Source organism: Aptenodytes patagonicus, chromosome 7 (genome assembly GCF_965638725.1).
Source record: "Aptenodytes patagonicus chromosome 7, bAptPat1.pri.cur, whole genome shotgun sequence".
Classification (NCBI taxonomy): domain Eukaryota; kingdom Metazoa; phylum Chordata; class Aves; order Sphenisciformes; family Spheniscidae; genus Aptenodytes; species Aptenodytes patagonicus.
The window spans coordinates 69,229,540-69,249,807 of NC_134955.1; the positions used below are offsets into that span (position 1 = coordinate 69,229,540).

Here is a 20,268-nt window from a genome sequence, read left to right on the forward strand (position 1 = left end):
AAACTCTATATGCACTTTTTATAAGAGTGACTTCATAGAATCTAGCAGAAATCAATGTAGTGTGGGAGTAAATATGTTCACATATGCACTAAGAAATTAAAAATACAGTTGAAGAAATCCAATATTGGGCTTGCTATCTTTTCTGGTTATTCTTGCGCTAGTTCTTGAATGTATAAAAATAAACTAAATATTTGCCATTACCTTTTTATTGGTTAAAAATAAATGGTAAACCAGAAAACAAGCCCTCTCAAAATGAACTCAAGGAGTAAGTCTTATCTATTGAGTATGGTTTAAGTCCATATTCTCTTACTCCTTTCTTTAGTCCATTAACCTTGGTACAAAGACTACTCTTAAGAGTTAGTCTAATAACAGTCCCTCAAAACCACAAAAAGCCTTGTTTGCCATTACAATGCAAATGTTTAAAAAAGGATGCAGGCATCTGCCAAATACCACAGGTCCACTACTGCTGGACTCCCCAGCAATATATATTGAATATATATCAATATATTGATATATATTCAATACCAAGAGTGTTGTGTTGCTGTCAAAGTACAGACCTTACAGAACTAAGAGGAGCAATGTCACGGCTTCACCACTGGCTTTGTAACACTTTGCTGTTTCATTGGAATTTTTTGGGACTGCAAACAGCTTTAGGAAAAAAGAACGCAAGGCTTGATTATAGATTCATGATGTCTTTAATTAAAAATTCCGGGCAAACTTCTGTATATTTGCTCTGTGACTTCAGGTAATTGTTTACTGCATTAAAATTGTGAAAGTTAACTCCAGCCAACTTGAATTCCGTATTAACTATTTTTTAAGGGCTCTGTAGGCCTGGAACATGTTAAGCTTGTTAAACTTCAGTCAAGTACGCATTAATGCTCTTAGTTTTGCCCTCAACTTTGAAATCAGCTGTAAGGTAAGTTTTCAAAGTCTTAAGAAGCAATTAAATGCCCAGTTCTTGGCGAAATGAGTGCGAATTAAGTCCTTTGAAAAATTCGCTCGAGGTCCTGGAGAAAAATGGGTTGACCGGTAATATCTAAGGGTCAGTTCAGATGAGTGCCAGGCCTAGGTAGTTATCGGAGACTCAAGGTACTGCGTTATGCTACCAGACGTGACTTTTCTCCCCCAGATTTAATAAGTTACTTAGACATAATAAATGTAGGTGTTCGCTGTATTGCATAGTAGGTTTTGTGTTGCAGTTTTAAAAAAGCCCTAACACTTTAGTAACATTTTCATTTTGGGATTGAAAGTCACGGTGGCTGTCCTTTCCATTCCTGAATGTTAACAAGGCCTGTGTCTTTCCGCAGCTGCATTGTAACTTGTGGCAGTGATGGAGATGTTAGGATTTGGGAAAACCTGGATGATGACGATCCGAAGTCCATTAATGTGGGAGAAAAGGCCTATTCATGCGCTCTAAAGGTATCGTCGTTAACAGAACTCCTCTAAGTTTTGTCATGCTGGTGTTGATACATGACTGTACAGGTGCTGGATTTTCAAGCTCGGGGATGCTGCTTGTGTGGGTGACGTTAAGCATACGCTGGGATAATATACAGGAAAAGGCAAGAATAATGCTGTATATAACGCATTTCAGTCTGATGTATGTTAAATATGTAGACCTCTGTCTGATGTATGTTAAATATGTAGATCTTTGTCTTCAGATTAATGTATGGACAAAATAAATTGAATGCTGTTTAATGAGCGGCAGGGGTTTAAATTTGAGCATATGAACATATTCTACCTTTATGTCTGAGTGAAAATATTAAAGCATTGAAAACATAATTTTCTGAAATACACAGAAATTTAATCGATTAAATGTGCCTATAGACTTTTTGACTATTTCAACTAAATGAAGTATTTTATGTAAATCGAGACTACTTCTGACAATTCATTTTACCCCATACAGGATTGCAGAGGAATTATTCCTTATACTAAACTTCTGTAATTTTTTTTTTCCTCCTCTTTCTTCGCATTCAGTTATACTCATTTCTGACTTTGATCTCCTTTCTGAGAAACAAACCCAGCAGATTAAGCTAATTGTGCAGTGAACTTTTTAGGCTGTTTCAGTGTTTTCTCGCAATGCGAGTTGCAAAAAGTTTCCCAGCGTAAGATGTGATCATCAAGCGTTAGGAAAAAGAGCCAAGAGGTTGTTTTATGTGGGCCTGTTTTAAGGTCCAGGGAATTTTAAGCTGTATTAGTCAAAAACTACTTTCACAAAGTCAGTGTCTGGTAATGCTTTGGTAATACTTTTTTATAATTGGTTGATATTTTGCTCTCAAAATTGTTGTTTAGCCCAAAGATGCCTCTGACCCACCATACTCAAAGTCAGAAGAGAACAGGATTCTTGCTTGCATAAGTTGTAAGAATTTGTGAGAATGCTGACTAGAGGCAGTTCTGTAGTCCGACTGCCTGGCATTTGAAGCATAACCTGCCCTGTTTGTTTTAATGTCAAGGCAGTTCCTTTTAGTAGATCTTTCAGGAGTCGTTATTTGTAAAAAACCAAGGCAAATAAGTTACCTATATGAATTTGTGTAATAGAAAATAATTCTTTTTACTATGCATGTTCATGTATTTAGCTTGAGAATTCTCACAGTATTTCCTTTACGTGCAATTGTTCTATTACATTAGTAACGGAAGGTCCAAAATGCTGTCTTTGTGACAATTGTAGAAGAGAGGAATTCCAGAAGTCTGTATCAGTTCTTCAGATATCGTGTAGTTAACTTTGCAGTGATAAAGGAAATTTTTTAAATTGTTTTTAAACTATTTGTGATTTTGGAGAGGAGTATGAAAGAGGAAATAAATGAGAATTAACATATATGTATTATATTTTAAAAATATTCATTTGAAACTTATTCAGAACTACTGCCTTAAGTGAAACCTCTTACATCGTTTTTAACACACATCATGTATCTATTCCTCAATACCTGTATAATCTATTTTCATCATTGATTTTTAGGGTATTTTGCTGTCGATTTTCATCGCGTTACTTATCTTTTCACAAACCGAGTGGGGTGACTTGAATGAGTTTTCTTAGCAAATCAGTGGCCGAGCCAGAAATTGCTAAAAGTGTTAATGAATAGAGGAGGGAAAATCCTGGTTTTAATTTTTGATACCAGTAGGAAAAATCCTGTGGTCTTAAGTTTATTGTAAAGTGCTTTTAGTTCTGAGGGATTTTGTATTTTTAAACAGTGAGACTAAGAATGCTTTGTGAGACTTAACTTCAGGAGATCTTATTTAAAAAATTATTCTTCATTAACGAAAACATCATGAGGAACTGATCTGAGATGTCAATGTAATCTAGGTAATAAATCTCATCTCTTATTTAGTTAGGTTATTTAGTACTGGCTGCTGCTTTGTTTATCTTCAGGATTTTTACTATAACATCAGGCACCTTAAAAAAAAAAAAAAAAAAAAGCAACATCCCCCCCCAAACCCAAACAAAAAAACCCTCGAGAAAATAAGGCATTTCTCTATATATTTCAAAAACTTACTGCTACGTACAACTGAGGGATAGTATTGTCACTTGAAGAAGAGATATTACTTTTCCAAGTATAGGATAATTATTTCTTTTCTTTTGCACTTCTTTTAATCTGGATTCATTTTTAGTAAACGTCTGCCTTCTGTTTTCTGAAAAGAACTAAGCTATAGTTCATGAACTTCTCATCTTTCCCCGGTGGCATTTAACTGAGAAGTTCGATCCGAGGGTGCCCTCTCCTGATACTGCAGCATATTCATCTAAATAGGATGCAGGAGCCTTCCTGTTCTAAGAGCTTTCTTGCTTATGTAAAAGGAGTGAGTTTTCCATCCACCAGAAGATTGGCTAGTTCTCTTTGAAATTCGTTAGTGACTTGTGAGTATTCATTATTTTAGTAAAGATACAAGTTGGGAAGGTCTTGATGCAGTAAATTGCCATGTGGTTAGCATAATGGATTTTAAATCTGCTGAAGCAACTTGAGTTTCAGTATTAAATCTAGCAGCGTGTTTCTACAGGACCGAAAGTAAGAGAATAATTTTTCTAGTTTTGAATAGTTTGGTTAAAGTGATAAAGTATTAAAGTTACTGTGCTTGTCTGCATTTTTGGGAGAAGAAATACAAGTTAAAAGAATATTTCCCCTACTACTCCTACTGTCAGACCTCTTTGGGGACTACTAAAGTTAATCTGCCCAAATATTAGGCACATCAGAGCAATTTTTTTGGCTCCGTGGACATAAATGTGTTTTAACTAACAAATTTTATGATGGATTTTGTTTTTAGAATGGAAGATTGATCACAGCAGTATCAAACAATACTGTTCAGATACATACATTTCCTGAAGGAGCTCCAGATGGCATCCTTACCCGTTTCACCATGAATGCAAACCATGTCATCTTTAATAGCGATGGTACCAAAATTGCTGCTGGATCTAGGTAATCTGTGCATGATAAGGAAAAGCATTGCCATTGTTGAAAATCTGGCAACTTCCTTGCATGCTGATTTTTTCTTTTTTACCAATGAGGTCATTAATCCACATACTTCTGAGGGTTTTAAAGTATTGCAAAATGCCTTCTGGGGGTGGAGGGGAGGAAAGGAATGAAAAGGACTTTAGGAAACAACGCTCTGAGAGATACTTGATCCACCAAATAATTTTAAATGGAAATCTGGTGTTGTGAAATAATTCCTTTTCTTTAGGAGGCTTGAGTGTTTTCAGCTTTCAGTCCTATAATGCATAAGCATAAGTGTTCGCCCATATGGATCTCACTGCAGCATCAAGGATTTTGTTACTGTGCGCTAAAGATAATGTCCTGACTGTTCAGGATCATGGTGCCGCAGATGTATATACATACGCGGAAGTTAGATGGGTTCTGATTTGTGCGAGAGCTTTGAGTCATTCTCTGGCATAAGTATCATCACCATTCTGCCAAATGATAACAGATGACAGTTGCAAGACTTGACTGAGGGGAATTAAATGCATAGTTAGTTAATTTCGTAGGGCAGCGTGTTTGCTTTTATGTAATATACTCTATTCCATTAACACAGATGGCAAAATAGCAAGCAGGCAATTTTTTTTTTTTCCCCATTTATTTAAGGCTCAGGTGATTCTTAATTGGATTTGGTGAAAACTCCGGGCAGCTGTAGCTAACCCAGGCTGTCTGCTTGCTTCTCTGCTGGAATTTGCCCTCCATCCCCACAGTAGAGACGGCAGAGCGTTGCATCTGCTCCCTAGCTCCTCTAAGTGTGAATTGAACTAGAAAGCAATTTGGATGAATGTGCTGGACTGTGAACTCTGGCAGCTGCGGAGCAGACACACCAGCTCCACCAAAACTGGGAGGCTGGACAGCTGGGGGCAGTAACCACTCTAATCTCTAAATCTGACAGGGATCATGAGTTTGGGCCCTTTGCCAGTGCTTGTTTCTGAGGGAACAGCTCTGCCCCAGGATCTGACTTTGATTAGAGAGATTAGGCAGACGGCAAAACTCTTTTCTGTTTCTAAAACTTTTACAAAAACCCAGTACTTCTGCAGCCTGACCAGGGCCCTCACGTTAGGAAAAAGAGCTCGTGAGACTGTGAGGCCACCCCTCAGTGAGGTCTTCTGTAACGTACTGAAGGAGAAGGTGGCAGCCATGAAGTGAAGGAATGCAGCTAAGAAGAATTGCTTTTGGTTGTCACAGATTTCTCCATTTTTTTACATGAAGTCTGTAAACTTCAGTTTTATAAAAGTTTAACATCCAGCTGGCTGCCAAAGTTCACGTGAACTATTTGAAAAACAGTTGTGTGGCTTCTCAAATAAACAAAAAATATCCTATTGCCTGTTTTTTTTCTTTAAGTTGTCTTGCATTGTTTAAGAGGGCTAACATACTTTTAGTTGTCTCGCAATACAGCTTATAGACTTCCTTTTATGACTGTTTGGTTAGCATCAGATAGTTGACAAAACTGAGGTTGTGTTTCTGAATATAGTTAAAGTAATGGTTAACCCTATAGAATTAGGTCCTAAAATTAAATTTCTCTCTGAGGGTGTTGCAATGAAGTGTGAGAGGGAGTGGTACTGAAAGATTGTCACAGGAGCTCTTTGGCTTAGAAGTTAGCATTGATATTTTGAGTTAAACTGCAGTGATGTCTGTAATTTTGAAGGAGGGAATAAAGTTGTAAAAAAATCCATTACTGTTTCTGAGACACTAAATGGTCTTAAAAATCCTGTTAAAAACATCACAAAATAAATTACTTGCTCTATCTTTTTTTAAAAACCACATGGCCAAATAATCGTAGTAATGAATATCGGTCCCATTCAACAGAGTTCTTGTTAAGTCAGCTCTCTGGTATCTAAGCAGAGGTTTTCATTAGGTCATCTAGAATATTATATTAAACAGGTATATGGTCGTGTACATAATATCCTCTTCAAAGAGCACCCATATTTGATGAACTTTGACATGAACAAAAATTATTTTCTGATAAAGATAATCTGGCTTTGCTCCTATTGTGGTAAGCCTCAAGATTCTCTTTTTCCCTTAGATCATACAGTGTTGAGAGCCATAACTTCCCCAAAAGATACTTACTGCCCAGTTTTTATTGCCATAAACACATAGTTTTTCATCGTTGATGCCAATGTAATACTTTTATGTCTGTGCCGTTGTGATCTGCAGTGACTTTATGGTCAAAGTTGTGGAGGTGACTGATAGCAGCAAGCAGAAAACATTGCGAGGACACGATGCTCCTGTTTTAAGCCTGTCTTTTGACCCCAGGGATGTTTACCTGGTAAAAACACTTTCTTGTTTGCTTTCTACTTTGAATATCCTTTTCCCTGGGAAAGAAAATAAATACATACTTTTAAAAAAAAAAAAAAGTCAGCGATGGGGCACATGAGACTACTTCATTTCAGCTGACCTTACTGATGATGGAATGTGTGACAACTTGTTGCCTCCCAGGAGAACTCAGTCTTTGCTTTACTACTCAATTACTGTCTGTGTTCTTCTGGAATCTAATGCTAATCTGCTTTTAGAGGGGAAAAGATGGCTCACTAAAGAAATTTAATATTAATTTTGAGCCTCTTTTGCGGATAATCAGCTCACTTGAAGTATGAGGGTTTGTAATTACAGTAACTTGGAGTCACGTACAATTATCAAGATGACAGTACTAGAAACTTTTAAGTCTTAAAATGGTTTAAACAGAGATGCTTTCTCTCTAAAACTGCCTATATATTGTATGTCTGTAGCATTGGTTGTAGGGATTTTTTTCAATTTTGTAGCATTAATTGCTCTATGTCTTTAGTTATTAATGTGTTTACAAAAATCTCTTCCGTAGGCATCGGCAAGCTGTGATGGTTCTGTCAGAGTATGGAAAATCGCAGATCAGGTAAAAGGCCTGCCTTTCAAAGTTAAGTGTTTCATAAGAAATCCAGGATTTCACAGACAGCGAGAAGAGCTGGACTGGAATAACCCTACTGGAATAAATGCTTCTTGTCTTATGATATGTCATCAGTAGCTGCTGCTAGTATTTACAAAATCTTTATATCTGAAGTTCTTGTGCAAGTAAAAGGGTAGCTATGCACTGGAGCACCTGAAAAAATGGATGGTGAATTCGTTTTTTTGGGGAAGAAATCTAACTACGCTTTACAGAATGCTTTTATCTACTTCTGGGAGAAATTCCAAAGCCTGATTATGAAATGTTGCCTGGGTAGCTGAGGATTGTTCTTCCTGTCTGTGGAAGCCCTGATTTCTTCTGTTCATCTTTCTTCATTGGCCAACATTGTGTTTTGTCCTCAGCATGTTCAGAAATAACGCTTCTGTGTAAAGGCAGCAATTGACGAAGGATTCCTTGTATCGCAATTTCAGCTCATTGCTTTCAGGGTTAAGGAAGGATTTTTATTCTAATAAACAACTATCTAGGTGTATTTTGTTCTTTACTTATTTTTACCAAGCTTCCTATGAAATAATGAATAATTTTCAGGATTGTAGACTGACTGGTGAAGGTGGAATAATGCTCCGAGATGCTGCACAGTATCTTCTTTTAGAAGTGGTCTGGTTGGTTAGCCTTGATCATAGGAACGCGATTACTTTGACCTGAGATTGGGAAGAGAGATGGATTTCACATGCCAGGATCACTGAGGTGATGCCCATGATGATAACATTTTTCTTTGATAGGGGACTTTGGACACAGTGTTGCTTCAGTTTCTTCTGCTCTCTGCCTGTGGCACACATACTTCGTCTTCTAAGGATTCGAGGTTCAGCTCAGTGCATTTCAACCTTTTAGATTTGAATGAGTTTAAGGCTATGGACAAGGGGCTTGCTATTCCACTTTTTTTTGTTTGTTTATTACAAACTTCACAACAATTTCTCAGAAGAAGGATGCAAATCACAGTTTGAAGAACATAATTTATTAGAAATACAGTATTTGGCTGAAATAGTTCAGGGCCTGTATGAAATTAGATTTAGTGAGAGAATCAAATTTAGTTTCTGCTCTTGGAACTCTAAGGAACTTGAAAAGAGGTTTCAAGTGAACGTTTTAATAAGGCAATTCTGCGTATCTATGTGGGATTATTTTTGCTAAATGCCATTGACTGGAATAAGAATCCATGTGGAATTATTCCTGTAAGTAGAGTTGAAAATGTACCCCCACACTTGTGGATTGCTGCTTTTTTAAAACAAAAGCGTGCTTCTAACGTGAAATCTCGTGATCCAGACTGACAGCAGGTGCCTTTTGGGGCAATTACACTAAGAGTCTCCTAGGATTGTGGCAGTATGATGTATGTATCTGTGCCGTAATTTGAGAATATAGCCATTCGTTCTTCATACTGCTGTGGCGAGATTCAGGCTGATGTGTGTCACCTTGCTGCAGTTGATCTGGGTTTGACAAATGCATTTTGGCCGGATTTCTCTATAACCTAAAAATATGTGAGCTCATTTGTTCTGTACTTGATTAAAAACACTTGTTCTGTAATCTTATTTGTTACAAGTAGTTGTATTGTCATTAAAATAGTTTCAGATCTATATTGGCAAGGTATTTTTTCAGTTTGGTTTCTTTTAAGGCAGTATGTACCATTTTATTTGGATGAAAGAGATTATTTCAGTTCCAAAAATGGTATATCTTTTTTCCTTTTAGGTTTTTTTTTTTCCACGCTTTTCCTTTAAGAATTTGTACTGTACAGTAGATTTTTCACAGAGCGAGAAAACTCATGTTTTTGGTATTTTGTTTTCAGACATGCACGACAAGCTGGCCGCTGCTGCAGAAATGTAATGATGTGATAAACGCTAAATCAATATGCAGGCTTGGCTGGCAACCTGGCAGTGGGAAGGTAAGCGACATTGTTTTAGCCACATCTTAATCCTTCTTTTGTCTTTGAGAGTCCAACAGTAGAATTCAATCTGGGCAAGCCCAAATTGCAGCTCCGGGGACTAAGGAAAATATTTGGGGTGAAGTGCACTTTTAGGAAAAGCCTGGAAATGGTTACTTGTTGAAGCTCCAGACTGCGTTTGGCAGTAGTCCAGCTGTCAGCCCAACACAATGTTAAACAGTCATGCCGCGCTGAATAGGAAGGAACATTGTACACGAGGGAAACAATCAAATTGCTTGCAACAGGGCATCAAAAGAGTTCAGTCTTTCTCTACTTCAAGTAAATTTTGCCCTGTCAGTAATCTTGCTCTGTAAATATTTCCTTAGTAAGTTGTTCCCTTTCTTCTCACCTGAAGAACGAAGTTGATTCTGTTGTGACTAAAGGTGGTGCCGATACATACTACAGGTCTAGTGCGTTGTGTATGTACTGCTGCAGTAGTACCATGTATGGATCACTTACCAAAACGGGCTGGGGAGTTAGTATAGCTATATAGGTGTCTCTAGCATGTAACCTAGAACATCTCTGCAGCATCTGATAATGCAAAGGGGGGAGGAGGAAGGAGCAGATAAATGCGAACCTATATGAAATGAGGCATGCCCTGCCATACTTGAAGTAAAGGACAGGGAATTGAGTGAAAGTTGGCCGTTTGGAAAAATTGTTTTATGGCTTCTGTTCTTGCCTGGGATAATAGTGTGGCAGAACCTATTCATCCTTTATTGACATGCCAGTATACTGCATCTAAAGAGTATTTTCCAGTGTTTTCTCACAATTCTTACTTGAATAATCTTGTTTCCCTGACTTTGTGTCTGTCCACGCGTGTCCACTCTTCAAAATACCTGGCTGCTATGATAGCATTATGTATAACTTTTCTGTGGAAGAGAGAATGTTACCTGCAGTACAAATTGTTTCAATATCCATATTGCATAAAAACAAATACTTTTAATTTTTAGGCTAATTCTTCTCTCACACACACACACACACACACACAATGTAAGTAGTTGTCTTGCTTCTCTTACAAAGCAAATTGTTAGAAGTCTATAAAAACCCCAAATCCTAAAAAAATAAACAGTCAATAACATTTATGTAGTTTTGTGAAAGATGAAATGAGCTATTTCAGGAATCAGCTATTCAAATAAGATTTGTTGAGAAATTGTAACCCGATCAAAAGAGGTTTGGGGAGGGAGGGAAAAGGAGAATGTAAGCCTTATGCTCAGAGCATTGAAAACTATTTATATGCGTGTGTTAGCTGTTTCATAAATAAGAACTTCTAACCTTATGGTGCAGCTGTCATTACCTTCGGTTTTCTGCCAGAAAGAAATGAAGATTAAAACAAAAACAGGCATGCTTTGCTATGTTGCATGTGGAAAGCATTAAAGAACCTTGTAATTCAAGTTACTTCATCTTTCTTTACTTTCTCAGTTGGCATTGCTAGGATACTAGAGAACCGTTAAATACCGAGGCAGTCACAACTGTAATACTTCTGGATGAAGGAGCTATGCTATTTGAATGTTCTGTTTGAAAGGTAACTTGTTCTACATTGTCTGATTCTTGTTTCCTTTGAACAGTTGCTGGCAATTCCTGTAGATAAAGTTGTTAAACTATACAGAAGAGAAACCTGGGATAGTCAATGTGATCTATCGGATACATTCATCACACAGGTAGGTACATAAACCAGGTGCTTGCTAAATCTTCCATAATTTAAATGTTATTCTGCTAGAAATTATCTTCTGGACAGTATCTCCCCCCCCCCCCCCGCCCCTTGGTAACGATTGCTCACATTTTCTATTTAATTTCTGATCCTGTTACTTTGTGTTGGAAAACAAGGCAAGAGACACTAGATGAGTGTCAAACCTGTCTTTATGTGGCTCTGGTTGCCCTCTTTCATTTATAGTAACCCACTAGATTTTCAAGGTCTACCGGTGAGTCACCAACTGCAGCTGACGAACATCTGTTTTCACAAATTGCTCTAAATACATAGTGTTTTAGGGAAAATGTCAAGAGTGTTATTTCTGTACAGAGCGGACGTATCAGTTGTTCACTTGACATTTTATGAAGCTGAAATTTAGCTACGTAGTAGCCCTAACTGTGCCATCTTCTTTCTTTTGACCTCATTATATACTTGGAAATCTTTGGGTTGAAGAGGACCATTTTCCTAGTGTTATTAAGATAGAGAACACACAGTCTTGGGTTTTAATTTATGAAACCGTATTAAGTTCGAAATAAATAGTTATGTTTAGTGCTGAGTTTGCAAAATATACTGCGCTTCTGTCTACGTGTCTAGAATCAGGTTTTGTTCGACCTCATGACAGTGTTTAATGACAGAAGATGGGTATTCTCGGGGGGGGGGGGGAAGTGTGCTAATCTTGAAAGAATGGTTCTTGCAGGGGACTACCTAAAGCCAGCTCTAGTACAGGAGACTGGATGTGATTTACTAAAGATCATCATTTTTTTTTTTTTTTAAATTCCAGAATATCTGTCTGTTTTAAGCTCCAGAATATGAATGCTGTGTGTGCATTGGTAATAATTTTTTTTTTTTCCTATTTTTTATTTTTTCCTTAGCTCTTGAATGTTGTGGCCTGGTCTCCTTGCGGGCAGTATCTGGCAGCTGGAAGTGTGGATGGGAGTATAGTGGTGTGGAATGTGGAAACCCAGGAGTGCGTAGAGAGGTATTCAGTGTTGTTGTTCCATAAATCCCTAAGTACATGTTTTTTCTTGAAATAGAATTTTGTTATCTTTTCTGTAGGACTTATTTGTGCCAATGTAGAACTCTGCCTCTTGAAAAGCCTTAATAAGATTTACGGGGCAAATCTGTAAGTTTTCTGCTAACGTTCTGCTAGAAGTATCTGGAAACATTACATTCTTAGAAATAGAATAGGGAAGGGACATGAATGTGGATTTTGTTCAAATTCCATAGTCTAGTTTTCTGTGTGCAAATATCTTTCATTATTTTGATTAAAGGATAGTTTTGATGGGAAATTATCCTCACGTCGCAAACCCCAAGGTCATTGGCAGTGAGATGTATTTTCTAAAGGGAAAGGGAAATACAGATACATCAGTCAGCCATCCTCACCTGTAGGCAAAAAAAGGACAAACTGGCAAAATGCACTTTATCTTGGTTAGTTAAAGCATCTCTCTTTCAAAAAAAAAAAAAGTATGATTAAGTGAGGTAGAGAAGAAGAGAAGGGATGATTTATCTGTCTGAATATTTTGGGTAAGAAACATGATTGTTACTGTAATGCCTATGTTAAGAATTAAAGACAGATTATGTAAATAATTAATGGGAGGATTTTTTGTGAGAATAAAGGGTGGAAAAGAGAGAGGATTAACTCATCAGTTTGGTACAAGAGAAACAACTGAATGTTCTTTTTATAACTGGATGGTTCTGGAATGTGTGACTGCTGGGGAATTACTTTGTCTTTTCTACATGTATCAGGAAGCTGTTGTTTTAAGAATATGATTCTGTTTGATTTTTTTTTTTTAAAGTTTAAATGGTTTTCTCCATAGAAAAGGAAGGCCTGCGAGTTTTTTATAGTAGCTGTTTATTCTGAAGGTGGCCTATTAATTATTTTATTATGTGTAACATCACTTCCTAATACTAGTAAATATTACCACTTTTTACAATAACTCTTGGGGAGGCTTCTGCCCTGAGAAGCTTACTAAAAATCCATTATTTTTATATTCTTTTTAGGATGAAGCATGAGAAAAATTACTCAATTTGTGGATTGGCATGGCATCCCAAACATAGGCAAATCGCTTATACAGATACTGAAGGAAATCTGGGGTTGTTGGAAAATATCGGTGATGAAAAGAAACCAAATGACAAGGTGATGAGTACCAATTATTTCTTAAATTAACGTGATTATTTAGGTTACCAAATTATATTGAACGTTCCATTTTGTGTGTTGAAAGTTTCCTCTTGTGTGTTTAATTCATTTCTTGAATTCCATGTCCAAAAGAAGTTTTATGATGATTATTAATCTGGTTTTAGGTTGCCAGTACAGTGACAAAAGACTACAATGATCTCTTTGATGGAGATGATGATGACTATTTAAGTGGAGATATGATTGAACCACAGTCTTCCCCAAAGGCTGGAGCTAATGAAGATGATGCTGATGACCTTATGCCAACTTCAGGCCATCTGAGACGGGCAATAATTGATGATGATGATAATTCACTAGGTACAGAATGAACTGATTTTCCAGAGTTCTTTAGCACTGTTATTGGGACGATCTCTTTGCATCCTCTACTCGGATATATTCTGCCTTATTTTTCCAGAGAAATCTTGACTGTTTTAAACTTTTTACCTGTATTCTGTCATAATAATATGTGCAGATGTAATTTTTTTTTTTTTTTTAAAACTTCTAGATATTGGGATGATAAAAGCTAATTCCAGTCTTCTTGAAAAGGAGGATGACGATGATGATCAGACTGGTGGCTTTCCAGCTTTACCACCACCATCTACACAACAGCCTTTCTATGATGGGCCAATGCCAACCCCCAAGCAAAAGCCATTCCAGTCTGGCTCCACTCCTGCACATCTCATGCATCGCTTCATGGTAAATCTCGCTGCTGTGTGGTTATGTAGATCTCGTTGCTTTGTTAATATTGCATATTGTCCAGTTCTTGCTGTGTCTTAATCTAATCTTTTCCAAGAATTTTTTTTTTTTTAATACTTCACAGTGTGAAGCTGAATAGTGGAAAGTAGCTGTCCCTTAATGCAAAGACTGCATAATGTTATGCTTTACATTTCAATTGCTTTTGATGTAGAAATAAATACTTGGCTTTAAGACAAAAGCAAGCTCTATACAGTTGGTACCTGTGCTCTTGAATTCTAGCAAATCGTTTTTAAAATTCTTTTTTAGGCAGAACTTGTGGATATTTTTGTGCTGTTAAGACTTGTACGTACAAGTCATCCACTATTTCTTTCTGACTGCAAGTTCTTCACGCTTAATTTTGTAAGGAGAAAGATGGCTAAGCAGTGAGGATGAAACCAGTTTCTGCCTAATTCAGCTGTTTTAGAAACTACAAGTCCTGACTACACAAGTCTTCAGTCTTCCTCCAGCCTCCCACCTACTGTTGTTTCAGATGAGAAAGTTTTATAGCAGGCTGTTTGAGGGCAGTATGCTTGATTTATTGTTTGGGGTTTTTTTTGGGGGGGGTGTCTTTTTAATAGGTATGGAATTCTGTTGGTATCATTCGCTGTTACAATGATGAGCAAGACAATGCTATAGATATAGAATTTCACGATACCTCCGTACATCATGCAACACACCTGCCAAACTCTCTGAATCACACCATGGCTGACCTCTCTACTGAAGCTATTTTACTAGCCTGTGAGAGTACAGAGGAACTCGCCAGGTAAGTCATGGCCTTGCTCTGCAAAACCCATAGTATGGAATTACACTTATCTTGTTTCAAATACTTCGGCTTTTAATTTCAGCTTCTATCACTTTTTTGAGATTTTTGGCTTTTGATCGTGCTTTTTATTTATGAGACCACTTTCGAGGAGGATTTTCACATCCACCCATTTGAAGACTTCAAGAATATTGAAAGATGTATTTTGCTTCCTGAGGATTTTTTTTTTAATCCCTTTTTCAAATATATATACACTGGAAACTTAATGCATTGCTCACTCAAAGGAAACTGTAAACACGAAGAGCAGTTTTTCAGTCTGCTCAGATCAAAGGTAAATTGTAAGGGCCATGCTATTTCTTTTCACACTGTTGCTAAGACGACATGTTTGGAGATACCCAAAGAATTCTAAGCGTGAAGAACACAAGTTTATGAAAACCATGGAAAGATTTATGCAGCTGGGCCAGCTAGACTCTGTTCTTGCATTTAAGAACAATAGCAACAATATTTTATTGCTGGTTTCTGTGGAAATATCTTGAAGAAAGAACTTTCTTATTTTCCACACATACAGCATTGTGATAAGTTGAAAAGCACCCTTTACCTTTAAAAGTAGGATTTGTATGTATTGGTTGTCTGACTCTGAGAATTTCTATTTTTTTTTTTTTCTCAACGGAAGTGGGTAATCTGTCAAAAGCCACGGTGTCTGTGAATTGGTCGTGGGTAGTTTTCAATTATTAAGATGGCAGAACTGAAGTTCCTAATTTTTTTTCCCTTTGAAAGATAGCATAATATGACAGACTTGTAACAAGGGCTGATATTCAGGGGTACCGAGCACCTTCAGTTCTTCTTAATGTTAATTAAGCCGGACACTTACCTGTTTCCATCTAAAAAATCTCCCCTCAGACCTCTAAGCTGTCTCTGCTTCAGTCTTTAGAGGCTCTAAATCTACACTGCTGGAGGTCGAGCTGGCTCTTCGGTTCTTGAATAATAAGAGTAACACCTTTGCAAATGACCATTTGTAATTTGTAGATCCTTTCTATGACCTGTAGATTCCAGGTCTCTGATAAAAATGTAATATATAAATATATTTTAAGATACTGTCTTTTTCTTCATGTTGAGATATTTGACTATTGTTCCTTGTCTCTGCTTTAGCAAGCTCCACTGCATTCATTTTAGCTCATGGGATGCAAACAAGGAGTGGACAGTAGATATGCCGAAGGATGAAGACATTGAGGCTATCTGTCTAGGTCAAGGCTGGGCTGCTTGTGCCACTAGTGCCTTACTAGTTCGTGTGTTTACAGTTGGAGGAGTTCAAAAAGAGATCTTCAGTCTCCCAGGTCCAGTGGTGTCTATGGCAGGACATGGAGAGCAGCTGATTATAATTTATCACAGAGGTAGTTTTCTCCCTTCTGCCTTTTTTTGAACTGGGGTTATGTTTTCAATCCTCATGTTACTGGCTTCAAACATTGGTTAATTTGTATGTAATCACCAGAAGTATTTTACTTATCCTCCTTCTTCTTTTCTTCTTGATGATGCTTATCCTTCTTCTTTTCTTGGTGATGCTTTTACTGTCACAGCCCACAGATCTCTGACATCTGACAGTAAAGCCTACGTTTTATATTGGGATGCTTAGATTAACGTGTGGGGAAGGGGAGAATTTTATAACAGTGACACGAATAGATTAAACTTGGGTTTCAGATACGCCAGAATGAATTACTGTAGGAAATGAAGGAAGTAGTTGTTGTACATGCTTTGTATGTCCAAAATGACAAATAGTCGCTCGTCTGACAGTGGTATTCATGGATAACCCTGCATTAGAATTAGTTTTTGATTCAAAACTTAAATTTAGCCAAGAGACAAGACAATTATTTTGTTTTCTAACATAGTCATTGAACAACTTCTTCCTAGGTACTGGGTTTGATGGGGACCAATGCCTTGGAATACAGCTGATGGAGCTTGGAAAAAAGAAGAAACAAATTTTGCATGGAGACCCTCTTTCTCTTACAAAGAAATCCTATTTGATATGGGTTGGATTCTCCGCAGAAGGTATGAAATATCTGCATGAGTGACGTTGAGAAATCTTGACAGTATTGGGGGAATTTTGGAGGAGAGTTTGGCTGATTGATGCCCTTTTAGTAATGGTGATCTTGGGACTTACACTTTTTTTTCGATCTCCTCAATGCTAAACAAAATTCTACTTTTCTATTTTTTCAATATATTTATCAGAAATCTTTCATATGTTTCCGCTATGAATAGAATACACTTGAATGTTATCAGAACTTGTTTTCCCGACTGATTGCCCTGCTCAGCAAAAAGAAATAAACTGCATTAGTACACCATAAATAGGCATGTTCAACTATCTCGGCAAAAGCCTCCCCCAAAAAGTTGGTAGCTTGGGAGAAGTTTTCATGGTAACCAGAAAAAGTAATTGTGAAATAGCTAATTTTCTTTGGGGAATCTACCCAAGTAGTAGGACTTTGATTTCTTCGTACAATGTTTTAAATTTGAACTTGAGTCAGTTAACTAGCAGTAGTGTTGACTGTCAGAAGGTGGCGCATCTTTCTAAGGAAACTAGTTTTTCTCAGCTAGGTTGTACCGTTTGGGTGAGAGGATGTCGTATTTGAGATACGTAAACCATCCTTTCCCAGCAGTATCCAGCAGTTCAAACTTACTCGTGTTGTAATTAGTTGCCTGTCAGAATAATGGTTTCCATTTGTAACAAACAGGTACCCCTTGTTACGTGGATTCTGAGGGAATTGTGCGGATGTTGAACCGAGGACTTGGGAATACTTGGATTCCAGTGTGTAACACGAGAGAGCATTGCAAAGGAAAATCTGATCATTACTGGGTAGTTGGCATCCATGAAAATCCCCAGCAGCTCAGGTCAGATATTTCACAAGGAAGTGCTTTCTTTGTCTTGGTTTTCAATTACGGAGCACTTCTTACTAAGGGAAACTGGAAACAACTTTTACTAAAACAGGTGGCTAGTAAATATGCACAGTAAATGATCTACTTCATGAATGTAATTCTGCACGGATGTTTCATTGCTAAAATTGGTTTTGAATAGACTCATTAGAGTTTTATAATTTGTAACTGACTAACTGTGGCTTTTTGCCTTGGCTAACGCGCATGTGCACTTTATTATGAAGTCACACATCTCTGATGCAGACACATTCATAAGACTGCATTTTGCTAGAGAACCTGCTAAAAAGTTACGGTTGCTGTTACGAACCTGCTGCTGCTGTTGATGCGTTTTGGGTTTTTTGTTGTTTTGTTTTGGTGGTTGTGGGGTTGGTTTTTTTTTTGCTTAGCTATGTTTTCCCCTTTTGTCCCTTTGAGAAGAATCCAATCCTGTAACTAATCTACATCGTTAGGCATAGATAAATCGGAACCGTCTGTTTTTATGTTTAAACTGTGGCCACAAAGAGCAATTTTGTATGTAAAATTGCTGAAATATTTAGCTGAGAGTTAGCCGTTACTTTATAAAATGTGATACTCGTGATGTCTAAATAACTGTTTCTCTTCGTTGTAACATGCGTCCTGGACAATTAGTTGCTAAGCTTTGTTTGCAGTCCTCTTTATTCAGTAATCTGTGTCCTTTTCCTACCAGGGCAGAATCCATCAGCTCACATATTTTACTGAAATTTAGGCTCTTTTACTTTGCTAGTCATGCACAATTGTAGAGGTTGGTGGGAAACCAACCAAAAAAATTTAAATTTATGTGACATTCTTTGTAATTGCCTGGTTTTTTGTAATAAGGGAAATAATTTGATATCACTGGTAAATGTCAATTCACTGTCTGTTTCTTCCTCCAAATTATTAAGTCATGTTGGCCTCCAGAAAATTCACCAAAAATGTGCAGGGGACATCACATTGATGGGATGGTTGACTGTGAGTCTGTCGTCATGAGTTTTTTTATCTTCTACTCCAAGAGAGAGTGTGCTACTTTTTGAGTTGCAAAGAACATTTTATTCAAAGCCACTAGCATATTAAAGATAAGAAGGGGGAAGGGTTGTTGTAGAAACACCATATGCCTTAATTAACACAGATAGCCAGAGCACTAATGCTTCCTGTTCTTTTTTTTTTCGAGTGTCTGAAACAGTAGCTTATAAAACCAGACATTTTCATCAATGCTGCATTGGTGCTGCTGGAAATACAGCTCTTCCCCAATCAATGTTTTGCTTAAGTGATTGTTACCAGAAAGTACTAGTTTAAATATAATGAAACAGTCAGCCTACACTTTTAGTATATGCTTATCTGTTTCACCCCTCTCTTTTTTTTTTTCTCTTTGTCCTTTTTTTCCCCCGTGTGTGTCTGAACATAGCACTCTCCTCATGAAGTCCAAAACTCCTCATCAAAATAAACGGTAGACGTGCTTGCTCTTGTTCTAGTGGCCTTCAGTTGTTCAGTAGTTTCTGATTTTAATAAATTGCATTTACATTTTGTAATAGCTGTTATATCGTGTGTTGTGCGAGATAACAGAGGCAGATCTCTGTGCCACGTTTGGAGTTTCTGGTGTGAACAAAAGCAGTACGCGCTTTTCTGGTTTTAAAATCTTCTATTGGTTGCAATGTAAAAATAACCCTTATAATGCAATCTTACATATTGCTATATTTAAGCAATACTACTTTTTAAAGAACAGATCCTGTTAAAGTACCTTGCTTCTTAGGAGACATGATTTAGGTGTAGAACAACTGGTGACTGTATGTGACGAGGATTGTATGTGGTTTTTGTTTCCCTTGCACAGGTGTATTCCTTGTAAAGGAGCCCGATTCCCTCCTACGCTCCCACGGCCTGCTGTAGCAATATTATCTTTTAAACTTCCTTACTGTCAAGTTACAACAGAAAAGGGACAGATGGAGGTACGGAATGGTGTTTGAGTCCACAGCTGATAGTCTCAGATGTCCCCATAGTAGGGTTTATACAAGATTCCTATTAATCATCTCTACTATGAAAGAGGGTAGTACGAAGTCTGAGTAAAACATGTGACTAAGGAGGTTGTTTGGGTTCGGTGTTTTGTACGGCTTTTCTGGTTTGGTTTGGTTCACAGCTGTTTGTAGAAGAATACAAAATAAAGCTGTTAGAGCTGATGCAAGGTTATATTTACACATAATCTATTTCTGACCAACGAAGTCTTTCTATCCCTCTCTTTTTTTATTTCTTAGTCGGTAGTGATTAATGTTCTAGGAAGCACCACATTTTGGGATCCAAATCAAGACCCTCTTGAAGGTGCCTGTTTTTTAATATTTTAGGCGTAACAAAATTTCTGGAACGTGTTTTTTTGAAAGATGTGCGAAGTGCTCCAATCCATATAATCACTCTGAAAACATAGGCCTTCAGGCTTGACTTATTTTCTTAAGGTAGAGGCTGGTTGAAGCAAGATGTACCTGTGGAGAACTTAGAGAAGAATATCTGTATTTATTCTTCAATTTTTTATAGGTTTAAATATTTCAGTTTTGTGGGGTTCAGCTGTAGTGCACAAAATAGAACTGAACATGAAATTCTAACCTCAACCTTAGAGGCAGTTTAATGCTATTTGAAATTTATTCTCTTTGATAGAAGTGTAGGTAAAAAGTTTCAATAAGAAATACTTTGTCATTTTTAATGAATTCTCC

The 20,268-nt window shown here is 37.3% G+C and overlaps 1 protein-coding gene across 1 annotated transcript in view; it reads left to right on the plus strand.

Annotated features, from left to right (window-relative positions):
• Window positions 1-20,268, plus strand: part of WDHD1 (WD repeat and HMG-box DNA binding protein 1) — a 30,220-nt gene that overhangs the window by 931 nt on the left and 9,021 nt on the right. Inside the window, exons 3-17 of the mRNA XM_076345723.1 lie at window positions 1,308-1,419; window positions 4,252-4,403; window positions 6,615-6,726; window positions 7,273-7,323; window positions 9,167-9,262; window positions 10,867-10,959; window positions 11,861-11,967; window positions 12,990-13,125; window positions 13,290-13,479; window positions 13,667-13,857; window positions 14,475-14,659; window positions 15,806-16,047; window positions 16,562-16,699; window positions 17,380-17,536; window positions 19,401-19,515. Of these exons, the coding sequence (XP_076201838.1) occupies window positions 1,308-1,419; window positions 4,252-4,403; window positions 6,615-6,726; window positions 7,273-7,323; window positions 9,167-9,262; window positions 10,867-10,959; window positions 11,861-11,967; window positions 12,990-13,125; window positions 13,290-13,479; window positions 13,667-13,857; window positions 14,475-14,659; window positions 15,806-16,047; window positions 16,562-16,699; window positions 17,380-17,536; window positions 19,401-19,515 (2,077 nt within the window). The remainder of the gene's footprint in view (window positions 1-1,307; window positions 1,420-4,251; window positions 4,404-6,614; window positions 6,727-7,272; window positions 7,324-9,166; window positions 9,263-10,866; window positions 10,960-11,860; window positions 11,968-12,989; window positions 13,126-13,289; window positions 13,480-13,666; window positions 13,858-14,474; window positions 14,660-15,805; window positions 16,048-16,561; window positions 16,700-17,379; window positions 17,537-19,400; window positions 19,516-20,268) is intronic.